At 36.2% G+C, this 19,192-nt stretch overlaps 1 protein-coding gene across 6 annotated transcripts in view; it reads left to right on the top strand.

Moving 5' to 3' along the window:
- The window catches only part of WDPCP (WD repeat containing planar cell polarity effector), a 361,091-nt gene that overhangs the window by 148,513 nt on the left and 193,386 nt on the right, over positions 1 to 19,192 (top strand). For all 6 annotated transcript variants that reach the window (XM_020985463.2, XM_020985462.2, XM_020985466.2 and 3 more), the window contains 3 exons: positions 991 to 1,105; positions 6,730 to 6,863; positions 10,558 to 10,749. In XM_020985463.2, coding sequence (XP_020841122.1) covers positions 991 to 1,105; positions 6,730 to 6,863; positions 10,558 to 10,749 — 441 coding nt within the window. The remainder of the gene's footprint in view (positions 1 to 990; positions 1,106 to 6,729; positions 6,864 to 10,557; positions 10,750 to 19,192) is intronic.

Raw genomic sequence — 19,192 nt, 5'->3', positions numbered from 1 at the left:
GTATAAAATAGCAAACTATCTGAAGGATATTTTTTTGTAGTTAGATTTCCCAATTGGGGAATTAGTTATTAAATAATAAATTATCCCCCCATCCATTGTTTTAATATTATGCTGATCATTTCACTCAACAGAATTTATCACTGAACTTATACACTGTTCAAGATATCTGGGGATGATCAAGTTATGCTACTGAAGAAGGAAGAAAACAGTATAAACTCAATGATGTTACCTGTCTCCCTATTATTAGGCAGGACTACCCATGAATATTTGCAGATATTTGGTATTTATAAAGTTGCAACATGTAAAATCTAATATAATGTGTGCACATTATATTGCATCTGTGACAAAGTTAAAGTTACTGACTTAAATGAAATAGCAGTTTTGGTGTATGGAGAATTCTAAGGAACAACAAAGTAGGTAGTTCTGTTTGCTGTATGAACTGTGGGGTTTTTCCTTTTTCACAATAATATGTTAGGGCTTGAGGAAGGGAAAAAAAAGTGAATTTCTGTTTTACTGTTAGATCCTTAATCCAAAATAAGAGATAGCCAAAGGGAAGATAAATAGAATGTTCTGACTTCTCTAATAATTACTGAATAATCATTACAGATCTTTTGTATAATAGAAATGAATATTCCAACCAAAGTTATATACTTTTTTATGCGTTGATATTCCATAATCAAATACTAGATTGAATTACTTTTTGTTTAGTGTGTTTTCTATAATGCAAATAAAATCAATTATTTATGTAAAAATAAGCATTTAGTTTATTCCTAATAAAATTGGAATAATCTCAACTCTTCATATAATTTTGGTCAATACATGTTTTTTTCTGTATTCTATATCATCTAAAAAGAATAAAAACAAGGAACATATCTGTAATTTTTGTGGTGCTATATTTTTTTTTGTAATTTCTTGATATGTGAAATGCTATTTTTAAAAATCTGGTTCCATTACTAACTGATTTTTTTTTTATTGATTATTTGAATTTAGCTCCTTTTTGGTTCAGGTGTATTGGTGTCCCTAAGCCTTTCTGGGCCACAGCTGGATAAAGTGGTGATTGACAGAACCCTAGTGGGGAAGCTCATCTCCGACACCATCAGTGATGGTAATTACACCCTTGTGCAAATCAATTGCCTACATTAACAATAGAACAAGAGAAATTCTCTGTCAACAGGTAGACTAATTACTGCCACTAGAGGTTTACAAAACACAACAAGTAATTGCTTGTACTGCCATAGTTACCACCCTTGGGACCAGGCACAAGTTTTAGACTAGTATTTAATATCAAAGTTAATTTTTGTGTTGTCAAGCATTAAGTACATTTTGAAGTGTTTTATATTCTCTTTCAAATATACAACTGTTTTGAAATATGCATCTATATTTGGAATTTTGTCCATGATAGGAAATGCCTATAAATATGGAAATTGGGAATTGACATGAATTTCTTCAATGTTTCTTTATGATGGTATTTGAAAAATATTTGCTATGTATATTAAAGTGTATTAATATCAGTTGATATTCTGTTATCAACATCATTGATATCTATGGTCTCTCCCTTTATCTCTCTCTCTCTCCCTTTTTACTGGACCTCTGATTTCATTTGGTACAGGGAATCTTCCAGTGAGGAGACACTTTCTGCCCATGCATTTTGGCACTTGCTCTGTGAATACAGGGCTTCCTATGGGTGATGAGAGGTTATGAGATTTGCTTAGGATCTCATAACAATCTATGTCAGAGGCAGGCCTCAAACCTGAGTCTTTTTGATCTTTTTGTCTACTCTGACGTACGCTAGAGATGTCAAACTTACATAGAAATGTATTTCTGCAGGTGCGTATTGACTTAGAAAACCGCATATCTGTATTGTATTTTATTTTCATTTATTTTGTTAGACATTTCCCAGGTTTGGGCCCACATGAAGCTGAGGTTGAGTTTGATGCCTCTGATGGACATACACCATGTTGCCTCTGTCATGATCTCTTGCGATGACTGGAAATTTCAGAATGTGTAAACACCATTAGAAAATTTATCTGTCCTATCATGTTGGTTTTCGAAAGGAACATTGTTAAGCTTTTAATATTCTATTACAAAGTACAATTGGGAATTTGTTTTTGTCACTAATATTTGGTTTTGAAAATCTTAAAAATCTATGCTGTGAAGGCAGAGTAAAGGTGCAGAGTAATCTCAGTATATAGTTATGTGTTCAACCCAATTGCTGCTATAATCTTAATGCATGATGATATCTAAACATGACAGGGCATGAGAAGGCTGTATATATACAAATTTATATAATTAAGGAAGGAACAAGGACAGGACTTACACATTTCATAAATTAATATTTCACTGTTACATATTTATATGATTAGACTTATTGCAGTACACAAAAGTAACTCTCAGAAATTGCAGGAAAATTGCTGATCTGCATTGGTAGAAGGAGTTCTGTACACTGATGAAATCACAAGTTCAGGATTGCCTCCTGCTCCCCAGCCTCCTTACCAATCCCAACTCCCCAACAAAGCCAGATCCATATAATAAGGAGCTCTGTTATTATGGAGATTCTACTGTATTTATGTAAAAAAATAATGCGTATGTGACTATTAAAAATTATGTTCATTAGAAACAAGTTATGGAAAGTCTGATCTTCAAGTTTAAAAAGATTTTGATAAGAATTTTAGAAACAGCTTTAGAACTTATGACTACATCTAGGCTTTACAGAGACCACAGTTAGCATCTTAAACTGGCATTTTCTTGTCCCCAAAGACATCCCATCGTGCTTCATGTGTTCATGTCCAAATGTCAGGACCAAGAAGAGAGCATGGTGATAATGCCAAAGAAATGTGAAGTTCTCCATATATAATATGGGAAAGAGAGAAAATGCCCAATATCTGATGTTTGCTCATCTTCACTTTGTCCCTACTGCCTCTAGGATAAACCACAAATTCCTATTTTGTTATTTAAAACCCTTCACAACTTGGGACCAACCAGCCTTTACAGGCTTATCTTACATTTCTTCACCTCCTGCCTTTTGAATTTGAGGCGTACTTGCCTGTTTGCCCTTCCCCGTGCGCGCTGTGTCATCTCCTGTCTTTGCACAAAGCTGGAATACGCTCTCGCTTTATCTTCCCATTGTGGAATCCCTAGGGCTTCTGCAACCGCTCAGCAACCATGGCCTACAGAAAGCTTTTCCTGATCCCCTTAAGAAGTTAGTGTTCCCCAGTAGAATGCAAACTCCTTGATTCTGGTTTTTTTGTCCCCAGCTTCTAGCACATAGGCATTTGATAAATACTTTCTCACCTAATTGCATATGACCCAGGAAAAAAAAGCATGTAGTTGTATTTGTTCTGGAGGCTTTGCACATCCAGCTATAACTTGACATGATTCTGCTCTCATCTTTGAGGTACCTTTTATTCATCATCCATTTTATTTTGCTCAGTTAGCAGAGATATCATGAAAGGAATTCTTATGTTGGATGAGAGGCAGGAGGTCCTGACATGCCCTTCAGCACTGAGATTTAGTAGCTATATGACACCGTGAATTGGTCATACTCTGCGGGAGGGTGATCTCTTTTTTTTTTTCATTATTTTTCTGATACTCATTGGTCATCCTAAGGGAGGAAAACCAATAGCTCAGTCAGTCAGTCAACAAGCATTGATTGCACCTACTGTTAAGTCAAGGCACAAAGTTAGGTGCTGGAGATACCAATGGCACAGTCTCTGCAGTCCCAAGGAGATCACAGTCTAATGGGAGGGGCAGCATGAAAACAACTATGTACAAGGTAGATCTAGACAGGATAAACTGTAGATAATTGGAATTGGGAAATATGAGCACAAAGGTGATCCTTCCTAATAAGCTTCTGACCCGATTCATTATTTTTTTTTCTCCAGACCTATGATTTCATTGGTATAAGGAATTCCCAGTTAGCAAACTCCCCTTTACCAATGTAATTTGGCAGTCGCTTTGAGAATTGCCTGGGACACAGAGAGGTAAAATTTCTTGCTCAGGATCACATAGCTAGTATCTGTTAGTCAGGACTTCAGTTCAAGTCTTCCTAATTCTGATCCTGGCTCTCTACCTACTAAGTCACACTTCCTTGTTGACTTGAATTTTTAAAAAAAATATTATTATCAATAATTGCTTTTGTAATTAAAGATATATCTGTCCTACAGAATCACAGGGAAGTTTCTCAGGAATTAATAAGCAAAACTCACAGTTATATACTTTCAGATTTCCAAATACCTTTCTTTGTAACAATCTGCTGACTAGTAATAGGAGTAGTGTAGATAATCATTTTCATTTTGTGATAATAATGATAGTGATAATAATGAGTCCCTTGGACAGCAAGGAGACCAAATCAGTCAATACTCACAGAAATTAATTCAGACTATTCGTTGGAAGGACAAATACCGAAGATAAAGCTTAAATGGAATTCACTGGAAAAGACCTTGATATTGGGAAAGATTGAAGGCAAAAGGAGGAGACAGCGGAGGATGGGATGGCTAGATAGCATCATGAAAGCAATGAACATGAGCTTGGACAGATTTGGGGAGGTAGTGGAGGACAGAAGGGCCTGGCGTGCTATGGTCCATGGGGCTCCCAAAGAGTTGGATCCAAATGAACGAATCCACAACAGCAGCAATACCTGACATTTTTATAGTGTGGTTCAAAAGTCTTATTGCAGTTTTAAGGTCTGATAAATTAGAACTTTTAAAGTTTTGGAACACTTCGCATAGTACTTTAAGAGGTTAGAGCGTTAAGGCTCTCCACATGCTTTAATACGTCATCATACTCAATCTTCACAGCAACCATCAGAGCTAAGTACTATCCTCATTTTACAGATACAAAACCCAGGACTCAAAAACTCTAAGGGACCATCCCACAGTCACACAGCTAGTCCGTGTCAGATGCAGGATTCAGACTCAGTTTCCCAGCTCCAAGTCCTAGGCTGTTTCTACTCTACCACGTTGTCTGTTATAGATATGTAAAATGAGGCTCAGAGGTTAAGCAAACTGCCCAGACTCATAGAGTTAATATGCAATGGGTCTGGGCACGTAGGCATTTGGCCATCAGGTTTAATGCTCTTCTAACTTTGCCACACTCCTCTCTACCATACCACACTACTATACCTACAAGACATTATTAATAGACTGTCAGTTTAGTTTTTATGTTCAAATGGTTTTCCCCCCAAAGAGAGCTCTATTGTTCTTGACATTTCAAGCATTTTTTACTCTTAACTGAATTATGAATGAATAAAACAAGAGTGGGTGAATGAGCCAATAAATGTGTCAACACAACTCCCAATGAAATACCTCTATTCTTGACTCTCTGTAAGATGTCATTGTTTTAAAAGTTTATGATTAATCACTTTTGAGAGATTCTAGACTGGATTTTCTATTCATAAATAAATATAAGATTAGAGTCAAATGTATGATTAATTTTATTTAAGCCACATAAGGCATTATGTTGAAATCCTTATATTTAGCTTGCAGCATATGAGAAATGTTCAAGTCATTTACTAAATTTTCAAAGATGTGTTATTTTATACACAGTAATTATATACGCAGTAAATTATGATAAAATGCTAAAATTATCCTTATCTTGAATTAAACAATCATAACTGAGTCTCATGGAAATTATTAGAATAAAAGTAAGAAAATATCAATACTTAACCAACAGCCCTACTGATTTTGTTCAGTTTGTACCAACTACCCACCTCACACAAAAACCATGAGAATAAATGAGCTGCAATTTTGATTCTCAAAGGTACTGTATAATTCTGAGGTTGCTATTAATATCAAATAATGACAACATCAGGTTGGGATAGCTGATTATTTCCTTGCAGTTTCCTTTTCCTTACAGCAATTTAATGCAAAGGAAAGCTTCCATATTGTAGTGTCAATTTCCATATGTGTATAATCCTTGACCTGTCTGTTGACACTGCAAACAAAAGTACCATTTGTGGCAATGGTGATGATTTTGTCATACTGAAGCCTCTTCACTAAGAATTAAGCAGAGACTACCAACTAACTTCATTTGTATCTTGAAATCATCTTTTTTCGTTTAAGTTTATTTCATTTATACCCAGAATAATGCTGTCTCTTGGGAACCAGATAACAATATGATTCCTTGGCAATTCTCCAGACTCCTATAATTGTGTACATCCACTATTGTTCACTGGTTTTTACCAAAGGGCGCAGAAATAAAATAAAATACGTAAAACTTTGAATGACCTCTTACTCCTGAGGATAAAATAGAAATATTCCTCTCATGTATTATTATCATTATCTTATGTAATACATATTTATGAATATCATTTATTTCCCTGTGCCATTGAATAAAATTAGCTGGTTGTTTTTGTTAATACTATATCATTATATCTGATTAATTTTTGTGTGCATCTCATTCCTATTATGATTTATGACATTCAACTTACCTGACCCCAGAGGAAAGTTTCTTTTTAGTTCATTTTAAATCCATAAAATTAAGTTAATTGAGAGCATTGGTCTCTAATCACCTATGAATCCAAGAAGGTGATATTGTTATTTAAAGACAGAAGTTTATAGTTCCAGATATTTTCATTTAGCCAAGCGAAGAGTCACGGTGAAGTCTTTTAAGATATGAAAGCTTGATCCTGAAAAATTGCTCTTTTTTTTTCAATTAGTAGAAAAATATAATTGAGTTGTTAATAAATTGGTGACCCATGAAATTATATTATGACATTTATTTGTCTTCCAGCTATTCTCACAGACAGTTTCATCATCTTGTCATTTTTGGAACAAAATAAATTGTGCTATATTCAATTTGCTAAGAAGTTGGATTCCCCTGATATAAACAAAAGATTTGAAAAACTCTCCACCTCAGAGTATAAGGTAAAGATGTCAGTTAATATTGTTATTATGAGCCACTGGAACTTGTTAGAGCAGCACATAGGTTGATTTTGTTTCTAATTTATAATATATATTAGAATACATACTAGAACATATATATTATATACATATGTATCTATCTCCTTTGGGAAGTTGTGTGTATATTATTCATTATATTATTTATGTGCATTATTTATGTGTGTATATTATTGATTACAATATATATTATATTATATGTGTGTGTGTGTATATGTGTATATATATATATATATTATATATATATATATTATATATATATAAAACTTATCAGAGGAGATAAGTGATTGGGGCCTCAATTTGCTCAAGTAGAAACAATGCTATTACTAAACTTGTTTTTATTTTAACAATAGCAGTTTAACAACATTTACAGAAATTAACAGACCTTTTAGAAGCCAAGGACTGATAATTGAGAAAATTATACCTAATCTCTTCAGATATTCTGACTTTTTTGCTAGCTACAGTAGACATACTTCTATAATCTTTCCTAAAGCCACCATTCCAAACCACCCAGGAAGGTTGCTGTAGTCTCTATTTCATGGAATAAAAAAGGAAAGGAGGGGGAAAACACTCTCAAAGGATAATAGACAAGTATAGTAAAGGAAGGATGTGGAGACTCCCTTAATATGCCTGGAGAAAATCTAAAAAGAAAACTCCTTCAATATGCTAGTAGTGTCTTTCCTTCACTAACTCTCAGTAATTTGTTTTCTTGTGTCAGGGACTTTACTACTATAAGGCAAGATTTTTATTTTAAATGATGTGTTTAATTTAAGTTTTTGCCACATTATATTTTAACTTGCTTGGACGAAATGCTCTCTGCTAGGATGAGTATCTAATACATTTTCCAGGCTGTTTCAGTCCAAGGCCTCTTTTCAGCACTGACTTGTGTTTGCGAGATTGAGCCAACCTCTGTAACGTTGGATTTGAGACAGTTCACTGTTCACCAGGAACTGAGCTGATACCTACTTTCCTTAAAAAAGATGCACACTTATGCCATATTTACAGCACCCTTTAGCAAAGAGTAAGAGTTTTAGAAGCCACTATCTTTATAGCCAGAAACTTAAGCTTTGTGATTTTAGAAGAATGATACTTAGCCTAACACTGTACTTCAGACTCATTTCATAATTTTTCTGATTATTGAAACAACTAAATGGATTTTAAGTACTGTGATTTTTTTAAATAGAAGGAAATACGTTCCTTATGAGCTTTTAAGTGTGGCAGTAAATCAGAATTAACACCCAGTATCCTAAATTGATTGTTACTGAATTTTGCTGTTTATCAACAGTATGGAGCTTCTGAAAGGAGTATTTGTATAATATAATCTTTTGTTCCCAGAAAAACAGTGGTAATCATTAGAGATTATACATTGTTTAGCAAAATTGAAAAGGTATTAGCGTTTTCAATGGGATGCATCTTTATATCAGAATGTCTAGCCATGCTCCAGCATTTAAAGCTATGTAATAATTCATATGAGTTGCTTTAAAAGAGAAGCTAAGTCTTACATTAAAAGTACTTTTAATGTTATCAAATAAATTAATGCATGACTGGTTTACATAACTCAAGTATAGACAGATGTCTTGTAATAATCTTCTTTAGTGAGGGATGGCTGTTTCTCAATGGGAGCAGAGACAAATTGTGAAGATATCATGCTCTCTTATGGACTTCAGTGCTTTGATGAATCCAAGATTTCATCAGGTGGAAAACTCTTTCCATCACGACAGATCGCAACCCATCCATGACATTTCATTTTATACAATTTGTATCCATATCTTTCCATAAATCTTCTGTAGAGGATTTGTCCAATACACTATAGGTCTTCCTTTGGAATTCATGCCATCCTTCTGTCACCTGGCTAGCTAACCTTCTTTTCCAATGTACATATTCCTATGAACTAGTTCTGAAAAACAGACTTAGTTAGGATTGGGTCCTTGCTGCTCAAGAGAGGTGATAATTATTTTTGCATTTTTGTCTTTGAATTGAAGGAATACAAGTTTTCCAAAGCATTTCTAGAAATTCATATTTTCCCTCTAAAGATACTACTAATTTCATTTTCTAATGACCACTGTGTTTTTTTTCTTTTACATCAGAAGTAGACTACGACAAAATAATAATATTAGGGAGTTATATGCAGATTTTAATTTATACTTAAAAGCATAAAACACACATAAGCCTCTGTAATTGTCCATTTGAGTTTTTTTGAAGAAATTGCCCAAGCAAAAGTGGGAACTAAAGTGTGATTATTCCATTATTTTACAAATTTGCCATACATGAATTCTTTTAAATGCAAATAATTTTGGCAAAGAATATTGTAGGGTAAAAATATTGAAACTGTTGACCTGTAACAAGTTTTTCTTTCTATGGCTTTTTAATCCATTTCAATTTACTGAACACTGAGGAAACAGTACAAGAAGTTAAATGTTTACCATGAGAGAACAACATTGGTAATTACTTTGATTTCAGTTCCTTTTGATGTGTATTCAGAGGATGAAGAGGTCAATAATATTATGGCCATGCAAATAGAACAGGGTTCTTTTTGACCATATTTTTTAAAAAAGCAAAGGATTATTAAAGCATTAACCTTGATTTTAATGGCCTTGGTTGAGTGGTGAGATCACAATTTGGATGAGCCTGATTATTTACTAAATACAATACATAAATGCAACGGGTTCTTAACACCCATTGCACTCTGGCATTATCGCATTACTGCCATCCTTTGTTGCCTTGCAGACAGGAATATGAAAGCAATCTGTCATGTAGTGAGACTGGCTCCAGAAGCATTTCTCTGATAAGAGGACCCCCTGCCCTTTGCTAGTGTCTGGTCCAGTAGGCTTAGCCATGCGCTTAATCCCCAGAAAGTGGTTCGATTATTGCTGACCAGCAATGGCAAGATAGTTTTTTTTTCTTCCTAGCTATCAACCTTCCATTAATTCCTTAAGCAGAAATGCAGTGCAATCTATATTTCCTTGGCATGTGTCACCCAGATGTGGTGCACTGCTCATGTTTTCAAATAACCATGTTCCAAAATAGCATAGTTTGAATAATAAATTCTGCAAATCCTATCCTGAAAAATAGAAGCACAGTCTTTATGAGCTGCATAAACTTCATGTTCATAATTTGTTGTTTGTTTCCATCATGCAGGATCTATGTGTGTGCACATATATGTAATATATTTGTAAATTCCTCAAGCTAATATTTGCCAAATATCCTTTCTTCTTTTATTGTCATGATTGTTTTTTTCTTTTTAACTATTAACTGTTGTGTCTGAAACAGTTGTCAGAGGCTTCTGGTCGGCAGCACTGAACTTGTCATTTCATATTGCTGGTCTTAAATCCTGTGTGTAGGTCGATGCTGTCAAGCAACCATGACTGTACATTTTGGTATTGATTAGAGTCACTGCAGAAAATCCCTTCTGAACTCACATTGTTCCTTTTTATTCCTTCAACTAAAAATGGGCAAATTTTGAGCATTTATCTTTTTAGATATGTCAAAAGAATTTGAAAAATTTTGACACATAAGAGCACATTTAACATGTATTTTTATGTGCATTTATATAGAATCTACATGTTTAGAAGACAGTTTAATTCTTGTTGTATTTTGAGGAGTTTTCACTTAAAAACTAAATGTTTCTTGTACTCCTCCCCTCCTTTTTTTGATACCTTAGATATCCTACCTGGAAATACCTGGCCCAATATCCTGGAGAATAATACGTCATCTAGCTATCAATTGTATTCAAGATATGGCCATTTGTTGGTGGGAAACAGCTAATGATGATGTTTGGCCTTGGTCTCCTATTTCTAGTGAAAAGGACAGAGCCAATCTATTCTTACTAGCTTGTAACCATGGAAGACTGGAGGTAAGATTCATTGTTTTATTATTCTCAGTCAGTTCTGGTAAGGGAAATACTTTAAATTGAAATGTATTTCTACAGAGTATAAAATGTATGGATACATTTTGAAGACCAAACATGATAACGTTACAGTGTAGTAAGATCTTCTGTCCTGAAATCAATGTCATTCTTTTAGTAGCGTTTCTCCTAAATGCTATAATGTATTTTCTTTAACCTTTTGAAAATATAGCTACATATGAATGGAAAGGACAGTATGTCCCCATACATTTCTGTCATCACCTAACATTTCAGTCTTATCATAATTTCATACTTGCATTTCTGATAAATAACACCCTCTTCAAATTATCAAAACTTCTCCATCAATAATATATGCATCAACAAAGATTTATTGATACTACCAAATCACAAAGCGGGCAAAAGGTTTAGAGCTGGGAGACATCTTAGAAATTGTCTGGTCCAGACCTTTCAATTCAATTTGATAAATATTTTAAAGTACCTATCCTGCTCAGGGTCCTGTGGTAGAGGCTGAAAATACAAGGAGAAAAAAGGAACAGTCCTGTATTGTATAAGGAAGAAGGAGGAGGCAGAGAGGGATCACAGCTGGAGATACGAGGGAAAGCTTTCTGGAAGAGATGGCACATGAGCTGAGCCTCCAAGGTTGCCAAGGATTCCACAAGGCAAAGGTGAAAGTGAATACTTTCTGGGCTTGGGCAAAGGCTTGCATGAAGATGTGGAATTAGAATGTTGAATTTAGGCTTCTGGAACACATTTAATCAGTTTGGCAGGAACATAGAGTTTGTGAGAGAGTGCAGTATGAAATAAGGCTGGAAAGGTAGATGGGGACTAGACTGTGGAGGGCCTCAAGTGCCAGCCTCAGGAATTCATATTTTTTCTTAGAGGCAGGGGGAGCCACAGAAAGTTTTTTGAGCAGAAGAATGACACCGAATCAAGAAGATTATTTTGTCAGTTGGATGGAGGATAGATGGGAAAAGGGAGAGCTTGGGAGCAGGAAGGCCAGGTGATAAGTTATTCCAAGAGTCCAGGTGAGAGATGATATGATTCTGAAGTCGGACAAGGAGTGTAGAGCAGAGTGGACATTACAGGAAACATTCTGGAGGTAGGAGCAGAATTGTCTAATGATTAGGTGTGTGTGTGTGAGGGGGTGAAGGATAGGGGAGAGTCAAGGATAACTGAAGTCATGAACCTGGGTGATGAGAGAATCACAGAATCCTGGGTTTGGAAGTAACCTCAGAGACCATATAGTTCAATTAATAGCAGCTAAATGAAAATCCACACATTGTTGCATATTGTTGAGAGTGCACAATTTGCAACAAGAAAATCTGGGTGCAAATGCTAACTCAGTTGTGTATGCCATTCTGCCATTGTTGGGATTGCCTGGCCCACTGGGGACTGAACTTCCCAGACACGCATCATTGCCATGCCTCTGGTACATTGCCTAAGCCCCAGACTGTCTGGGTGCTGGTCTCACTTTTTCTCCTTGTTTGGTTCCATGCTTTGGTTTCTGCCTGCCTGGGCTTATCTCCACCATATTGATTATCTCCAAATTATCCTGTAAGTATCTTGCCCGTACATATCTGTTTGGGTGTTTTCTCCCCCATGAGACTGTGAGCCCCTTAAAAGCAATGACTCTCTTTTACCTTTTTATAGTATCTACCTCCCATGGTTGTTGTGAAGATAGTATTTGTAAAGCACTTAGCACAACACCTGGCACACAGTAAGTGCTTAATAAGTGCTTCATGTTGACTGAGCTTCAGTCTTTTCAGAAGTCCTAGACAGGATGAAGGACTGTATGGCTGTTTATTTTTGGTTTTCTTCATCATTGTTACTGCTGGTGCATTTTTGGAGATTTTACAACATAGTGGTGGCAGATCAGGACTCTTCTACGTACCGATATTCCCGCAATCCTTGAGGATTCTTGAGATAGAATTGGGAGCCTTAATGACATAGAGGTGACTGTAGGTTTTTGAAAGCTATTCCAGTGTATTCTAGGCTCTTCTAGCAGGTCCCATCATGCTATAGAAAGGTTTTGAGCCTGGCATAACATTGTCTGCTTTTTGAAGACCAGCCTAGCCAAGGGCAGAGATGCTTATCAGGCTACTTGGTGTGGAATTGTCTTGGTAATGTCAACTTGTACAATAAAGGAAAATACAAAATGACTCTTTTACCTTTGTGGCTGGCTCCCTTTCCCACTGCAGTGATGGTGGCAAAGTTGTAGAAAATGAGGCAGAAGGTGCTGAGAATAGCAGATTTTAGACCATCCACAAACATTAACTTAGCTACTAGTACTTTGAATGTGAGACCTTTTTCTGGTGTCCAACAAAGGGACATATTACTGGATGAACTGAATTATATTAATCTTGATATTTTCATTGTAAATGAAACTGGAAAACAGGAAGAAGTTGCAACTTAATGAATAGATGGCTTACAGACTCTCCATGGAACTGGCAGAGTTGGTTTCCAGCATGCAAAGATAGTATTCTTTCTTATGGATGGTTATATGGCTCTGAGACACTGACCAGTCTCTGAAGTATTCAAATTGAAGCTCATGCAGAGAGCATAGAAAGGTATGCTTTAAGAGGGCAGGACATATTATGTCAAGGAATTATGGGGAATGAGGGAGAAAAGAAGAAGGGCCAAACTTCGTCACCACCATTGACAACCATTACTGACCAACTACCACCAACAGGAAGAGGGGCACAAGATCCTTGGGAGCACCTCCTAGACCACCAGTCTAGCTTCCAGCCCAATCCTCAGAGCCATCATCTGTGGAAGACAACTCTTCTGGAGAAGGGGCCAGCCAACCCCATGAACTGCCAACTAACTTCAGTCTATAGGGAAGGAAAACCTACCTAGCTGAAGTACCAGGCAAGCACCACCCTCTCCTGAGGGAGAGAGAGGGTATAACAGGTGCCAGGCAAGTCCTACATCCCCTTGACCTACACTACCTTGACCACCATCTCTTTCAGATCCTGATAGAGGTAGCCCAGGACCCTGACCCCCAGAACCTTGGAATTAGCAATCCTTCCAGACTAGTCCTCGTAGCCATCATCTTGGGAGGCAGCCCCTGTATAGGACACAGCCCATCAACTGCTCCTACAGGTACTACAGCCACAGATATTAAAAACCTAGAAAAGAAAGTTCTTGCCACCAAAGTCCTTGGTGCTTATAAATGGTTCAATATCAGAAACTGATTTGATTTTTCAGTGAAAATGAGATTAAAGAAGTATTGTCATCTGCTTTGCTGCTGCATCCTAAGGACCATGGGACCTTTCCATCTGACTTGCAGCTGAAACTTTCCATGTATGTTGTCTCCTCCATTAGAATAGGAGCTTCTTGAGAGCAGGGACTATCTTGCTTTTCTGTTTATATCCCCAATGCTCAGCACAGTGCTTTGTACAGAGTAAGTGCTTGATAAATGCTTTTTCATTCATTCATTCATTCAAGAAGTACAAAGGATTTTTTTTGTCAAAAAAAGTAAGCAAAAATGATGGGCAGGTCACATGGTGAGAGTGAGAGATAATTGACCAACAGTCCTTGTGCTCTATTAGTATCCTCATGATGCTAAAAGAAAGCAGTGAAGTCCTCCAGCATATTGAGTGAGCCCCTGTGAGAAACTTTTGGGAAAATATGGAGAGGGGACATGCAGATTGTAAAGGCATAGATGGGTTTTGATTTGCATAATTGAGGAAATAGAACGCCATATCTGTTGTCTGAGGAACATAAAATATTCCATCTCTCATCTTTGTGCCTTGTGTAGGCTTTCCCCAGTTCCTGGGATGTACTCACTCCTCATCTCTGCCGCTTAGAATCACTAGTATCCTACAAAATTCAGCTCACACACCACCTTCCATGTGACATCTTTCCTGATTTCCATCCCCACCATCCTGCTGCTAGCTGCGATGTTCCCCTCAAAAAAGTATCTGATACTTATTTTGCATGTACTCATTTACATGAAGTCATCTCCCCCTCCCCCTCCCCCACCCCACTGTAAACTCTTTGAAGGTCAAGAAATTTTCATTTTTGTTTTTGTATGCTCCATGGCACCAGCTCGGCACTTAAAAAGTGTTTGTTGATGTATCAGTTGGCTAGCCTCGCTCAGCTTGAAGAGATCTATCACTTAGAAGGCTGGTCACAAGGTAATAAATTATTTCAGCCATGATAACTCATGAAAACAGTCAAAGAAGGTGAAGAACAACCAAGATCCTCCATGTTAGTGAAGATATATATATGCCAAGATCTATATTTCACAGCAGTGAAATCACAGATCCTTGTAGCAAATAACCAGTTCAGTTCCAGATCTTTTGCTTTACTAATTCAATCATATTTTTATTTTTACTGCATTTGTTGCTTTTATGAATCATATCACATGAGTCATAATCAGGTTATTACCATATTTCCTTATCCTTGAAGATAGTTCTTAGGCTTAGTAGCTAATGCTTGTATGCTATTATATCTCAAACTTGTGAAAAAACTTGACTTTTTATGGGTGAGATATCCTAGAATCATTACAGTATTTAGAATAAATTATAAAATATCTGGAATTGAATTATCAAAAGACCTACCTTAAATACAAACTGAGGACAATTTATTCCACTTGTCACATTTTCTTCAAAGCTCAAAGAATAAGAGAGAACCAATATGATAATGATATATCACAAAGAAAATTAGGAAAAATAGAAATGAAGCTGAAGATTTCTGCAGGTTGAACTATAAATATACAATAAACAAGAAATTTGTTTTTGAGAACTTAATTTCTTATTTTCAATGAGTTAATATAAAATATATTTTTATTTCTCTTTATTGTGACTTTTATACATAAAACCATTTTTTTTCCTTGAGTATATTACAGGTCCCACTAATTAAGGTATGTGTTATAGAAGTTTATGGTGTGAAATTAAAGCAGCAGTTTTCTTAAATCCAAAAAAAAAAATCAAACTTTTTTTCATTCTGAAAAAGTTAATTCAGTCACAGAGAGCTTATTTCTATTTTTTGTTTTCTCTTTTATCTCTTTTTTAAGCCAATTTTCTGCTTAGTATCCACTTAGTAGCTGCTTAGTATCTTATTTGATTCACTATGTTAGCTTTATCCATTATTCACTATGCAATTATTTTTGCCTTTGCATTTAAAAGTTTGCTATGTGGACTAGTCAGTGTTATTTTACTTTATATCTGTTTACATAGAGGGAAGGGAGAAAATTCTCCTTAAAGTTCTGTGGCTGAGAGTTTTAATATCATATTAAAATGTCACATTCATTCTCTTTAAACATTCTGATTTTTGAGTTTTCATTGTAGTGTTTCAGTGCCTTTTGTCTTTTATTCTGATTAGCTAGAGAAGTCCATTAACTACTAATAAGAATAAAATAAAAATATGCCCCAATTCTGACCTTTTTAGATGATATTTGTTATTATCAGTTATATATCAGTACTTTATATCTACGTAATGATTTATGGTTTACAAAGTACTCTTCACAGCAGCCATGAGAATTTGGTAGATTATATAAGGGTACCATTTTACAGATATGAAAATTAAGGCAGTGACTTCTGGCCAAGATGGCTCCCTGGTAAACAGATACCTGGGTCACACATATATCTCTAGGGAAAAGCTGAAATTCACATCAGGATGAATAATGATGATTAAATCCAATGAGAAATGACAAATTCATCCACCTAAAAACTACACAGAATTCAGGCAGAAGCCTGTGAGCAATTAGAAGGGGACCACCAGTACAGCCAGCACCACCTCAGGCAAATAAACCAGCAGCTTTCCAGGAAGACCAGCAAATGGCCAGAGACACTTGTAGCCTGCAAGGCTGTTTCTAGAGACAGCAAGAGTGAAGGACCTCCTGAAAAAGTCCCATTGTGGTCAGAAAACCCTGGGGAGGGGTAGTGCAGAAAGCCTAAGGGTAGAAACCTTGGAAGCCTTTGGGAAACAGCTGTTGAGTAGGATAGGGTGGCAGCTTTCATATCCAGGTAGCCCAGTTTCCTGGGGATCCAAGTTCCTTAACCTGTATTCTGAGATGACAAAGATCCAGCCTTTGGAATCTCAAAGATACTGGGGAACTTAACCCCAAGAGATAGAGGTCAATGCAGGAACCCAGGGGCCAAGAGCAAAACCAAGCAGGGCCTACCATCCTAGAGGGTGTAGTCTGACCCTAGCACAACACACCAATTCAGGAACTAAAGCTAGAGAGATAAGTAAATCAAAGAAAATAACAATCAGAATTTTAAAAATCATTTTAGATCTAAAGATACTTCCATAAGAAGAGAATAGCTGTACTAATTTCAAGCAGTGATTCAAAGAAAAAAAAACTTTCTACAAAGATTATATGAATATCTAAAAGAAATGAAACAAGAATGGAGGCTCTGGAGGAAAGAATTGGAAGGAAGATGAATGACTTAGAAGAAAAGGAAGTGAACCTTGCACATGGACTCCCTAAAAACTGGAATAGGCTATACCCAGATCAATAAGTCAGTAATTCCATGAGACAGCAAGAAAAATGAGAACAAAATCAGAAGACTGAAAAAAGAGTAGAAGAGGAAAAAGAAGCTATCTGAGACATGTGTGCATATGCGTATGTATGTATACATACATACACACATGATATATACACATACACATATACACACATATATACATATATATGTGGAAACATGTCAAGAAAAGACAACTTAGGAATCACTGGACCCCCTAAAAACCACAAAAAAAGATTGGACATTATATTTTTTAAAAATCGCAAATGAAATCTAGACCAATTAGATTCAGAGCACAAAGTAAAGATACGAAGATTCCATCAATCACCAACTGAGGAAAACCCGAAAAGGAAAAGTACCAAGAATATCATGGCCAAAATTCAGAGTTCCTATGTCAAGCAAAAAATACTATTAATGTTCAAAAAGATGCCATTCAAATACTAAGGAACCATAGTAAGGATCACAAAAGATCTAGAAGTTTCTGTTATAAACAAGAAGAGATCTTGTAGCACAATGTTCCAAAGGACAGAGAATATAGGCTTATAACTAAGAGTGTGTTCACCATGCAGAGCTGAGCATAATCCTGAAGGGGGGGAAATGGATCTTTGATGGAGTGGATGATTTTCAAATATTTCTAACAAAGGGACAACAGCTGAGTAGGGACTTTGAAATTCAAGCGTGAGGCAATAGAAAACTGGGAAGACAAATTTATTTGAGCATGAGAAAGAGCTATGTTCTAGAGAAGTATAAACAAATATGGAGGAAGGAGGTGGGGTAGGCATCAGATGAACCTTGCTCTTATCTAAATTGGACAAAACAAGGTTGAACACACAATTTGGGAGCACAAGCGTCAAAGTGAGGAAAACAAGAAGGCATTAGAAGTAGAGGATTAGGATGGAGAGAATAACCAGGAGCTAGACAAATTTCCTAATCCCGAAGGGAGTGGGGTGGAGAGAAAAGCAAAGACCTAGAATATAAGAGCTTATCAACTTGCGAATGACTGAACAAATTGTGGTGTTTGAATTAATGAAATATTATTTCACCACAAGAAACTACAAAAAATAATATTTCAGAGAATGCTAGGTAGCACGAAATGGAAAAAACCCCAACAACCTTAAAAGGCTCAAGAATTCTGCTCAATGCAATGACCAACCATGTCTCCAGATTTATCTACATGCATGTTACCCGCTTTATGATAGATTCAGGGTGCAGAAAGTGCCATACATTTTTGGACATGACCACCATGAAGATTCATTGTTCTTGATTATGCTTATTTGTTATAAGGTTTTGTTTTTTCTTTCTCTGGTTTTTTAATTAGAAATGGGGTTAAGGAAGGGAATAAGGATAGGGAGAGAAGGTAGGTTAGAATTAGTGAGGCCAAAAGAGGGCCATTGGAAAAAAATTAAAACCTGAGAAGAGAGCAAAAGGAAGTTAGAAGGAAACAGAAATGCACAGTTCAGTTTTGAAAGTGACAATTTGAAGGTGGAATTTATTACACAATTTTTCCAAAAAGGATCAAGATGAAATGGAGATTCTGGTTTCAAATACAGTCTTCTTTTTGTGGTCTGATGTGTTTTTCACTGATGTTTAAGTTCAGGATAAGAAAAAAAAAAGAAACCAAGTCACAGGCAGGGTAAATGACTCACAGATGTTCACGGGGAAGGTAGTAAAAAAGCAGGGGTTCTAATGCAGTTATTTTGTTTCCAACTCCAATGCTCTTATAACAAAAGCACATTGCCTCTTTACTCTCAAGAGGATTTGACATTTTGATGATCTGATGATAAAGTATCTGATGATACTCTGATATTTTGATGATGACACTGTGATCTCAGTCATGTGGGTACTGTCTCCAGTACAGATCACATCACCAAGACTTCTTACCCTATCTATGTAACTCTTATCCAGGTGCTCTTCTACATCTATGACAGGCGATCTATTTTCCATGCTGGGCTTTCTCC

Source organism: Phascolarctos cinereus, unplaced genomic scaffold, assembly GCF_003287225.1.
Source record: "Phascolarctos cinereus isolate Bilbo 61053 unplaced genomic scaffold, phaCin_HiC Scaffold_2;HRSCAF=192, whole genome shotgun sequence".
In the NCBI taxonomy this organism is placed as follows: domain Eukaryota; kingdom Metazoa; phylum Chordata; class Mammalia; order Diprotodontia; family Phascolarctidae; genus Phascolarctos; species Phascolarctos cinereus.
Note: the sequence above shows the minus strand (reverse complement) of the source record. Positions and strands in the feature narration are given on the sequence as shown.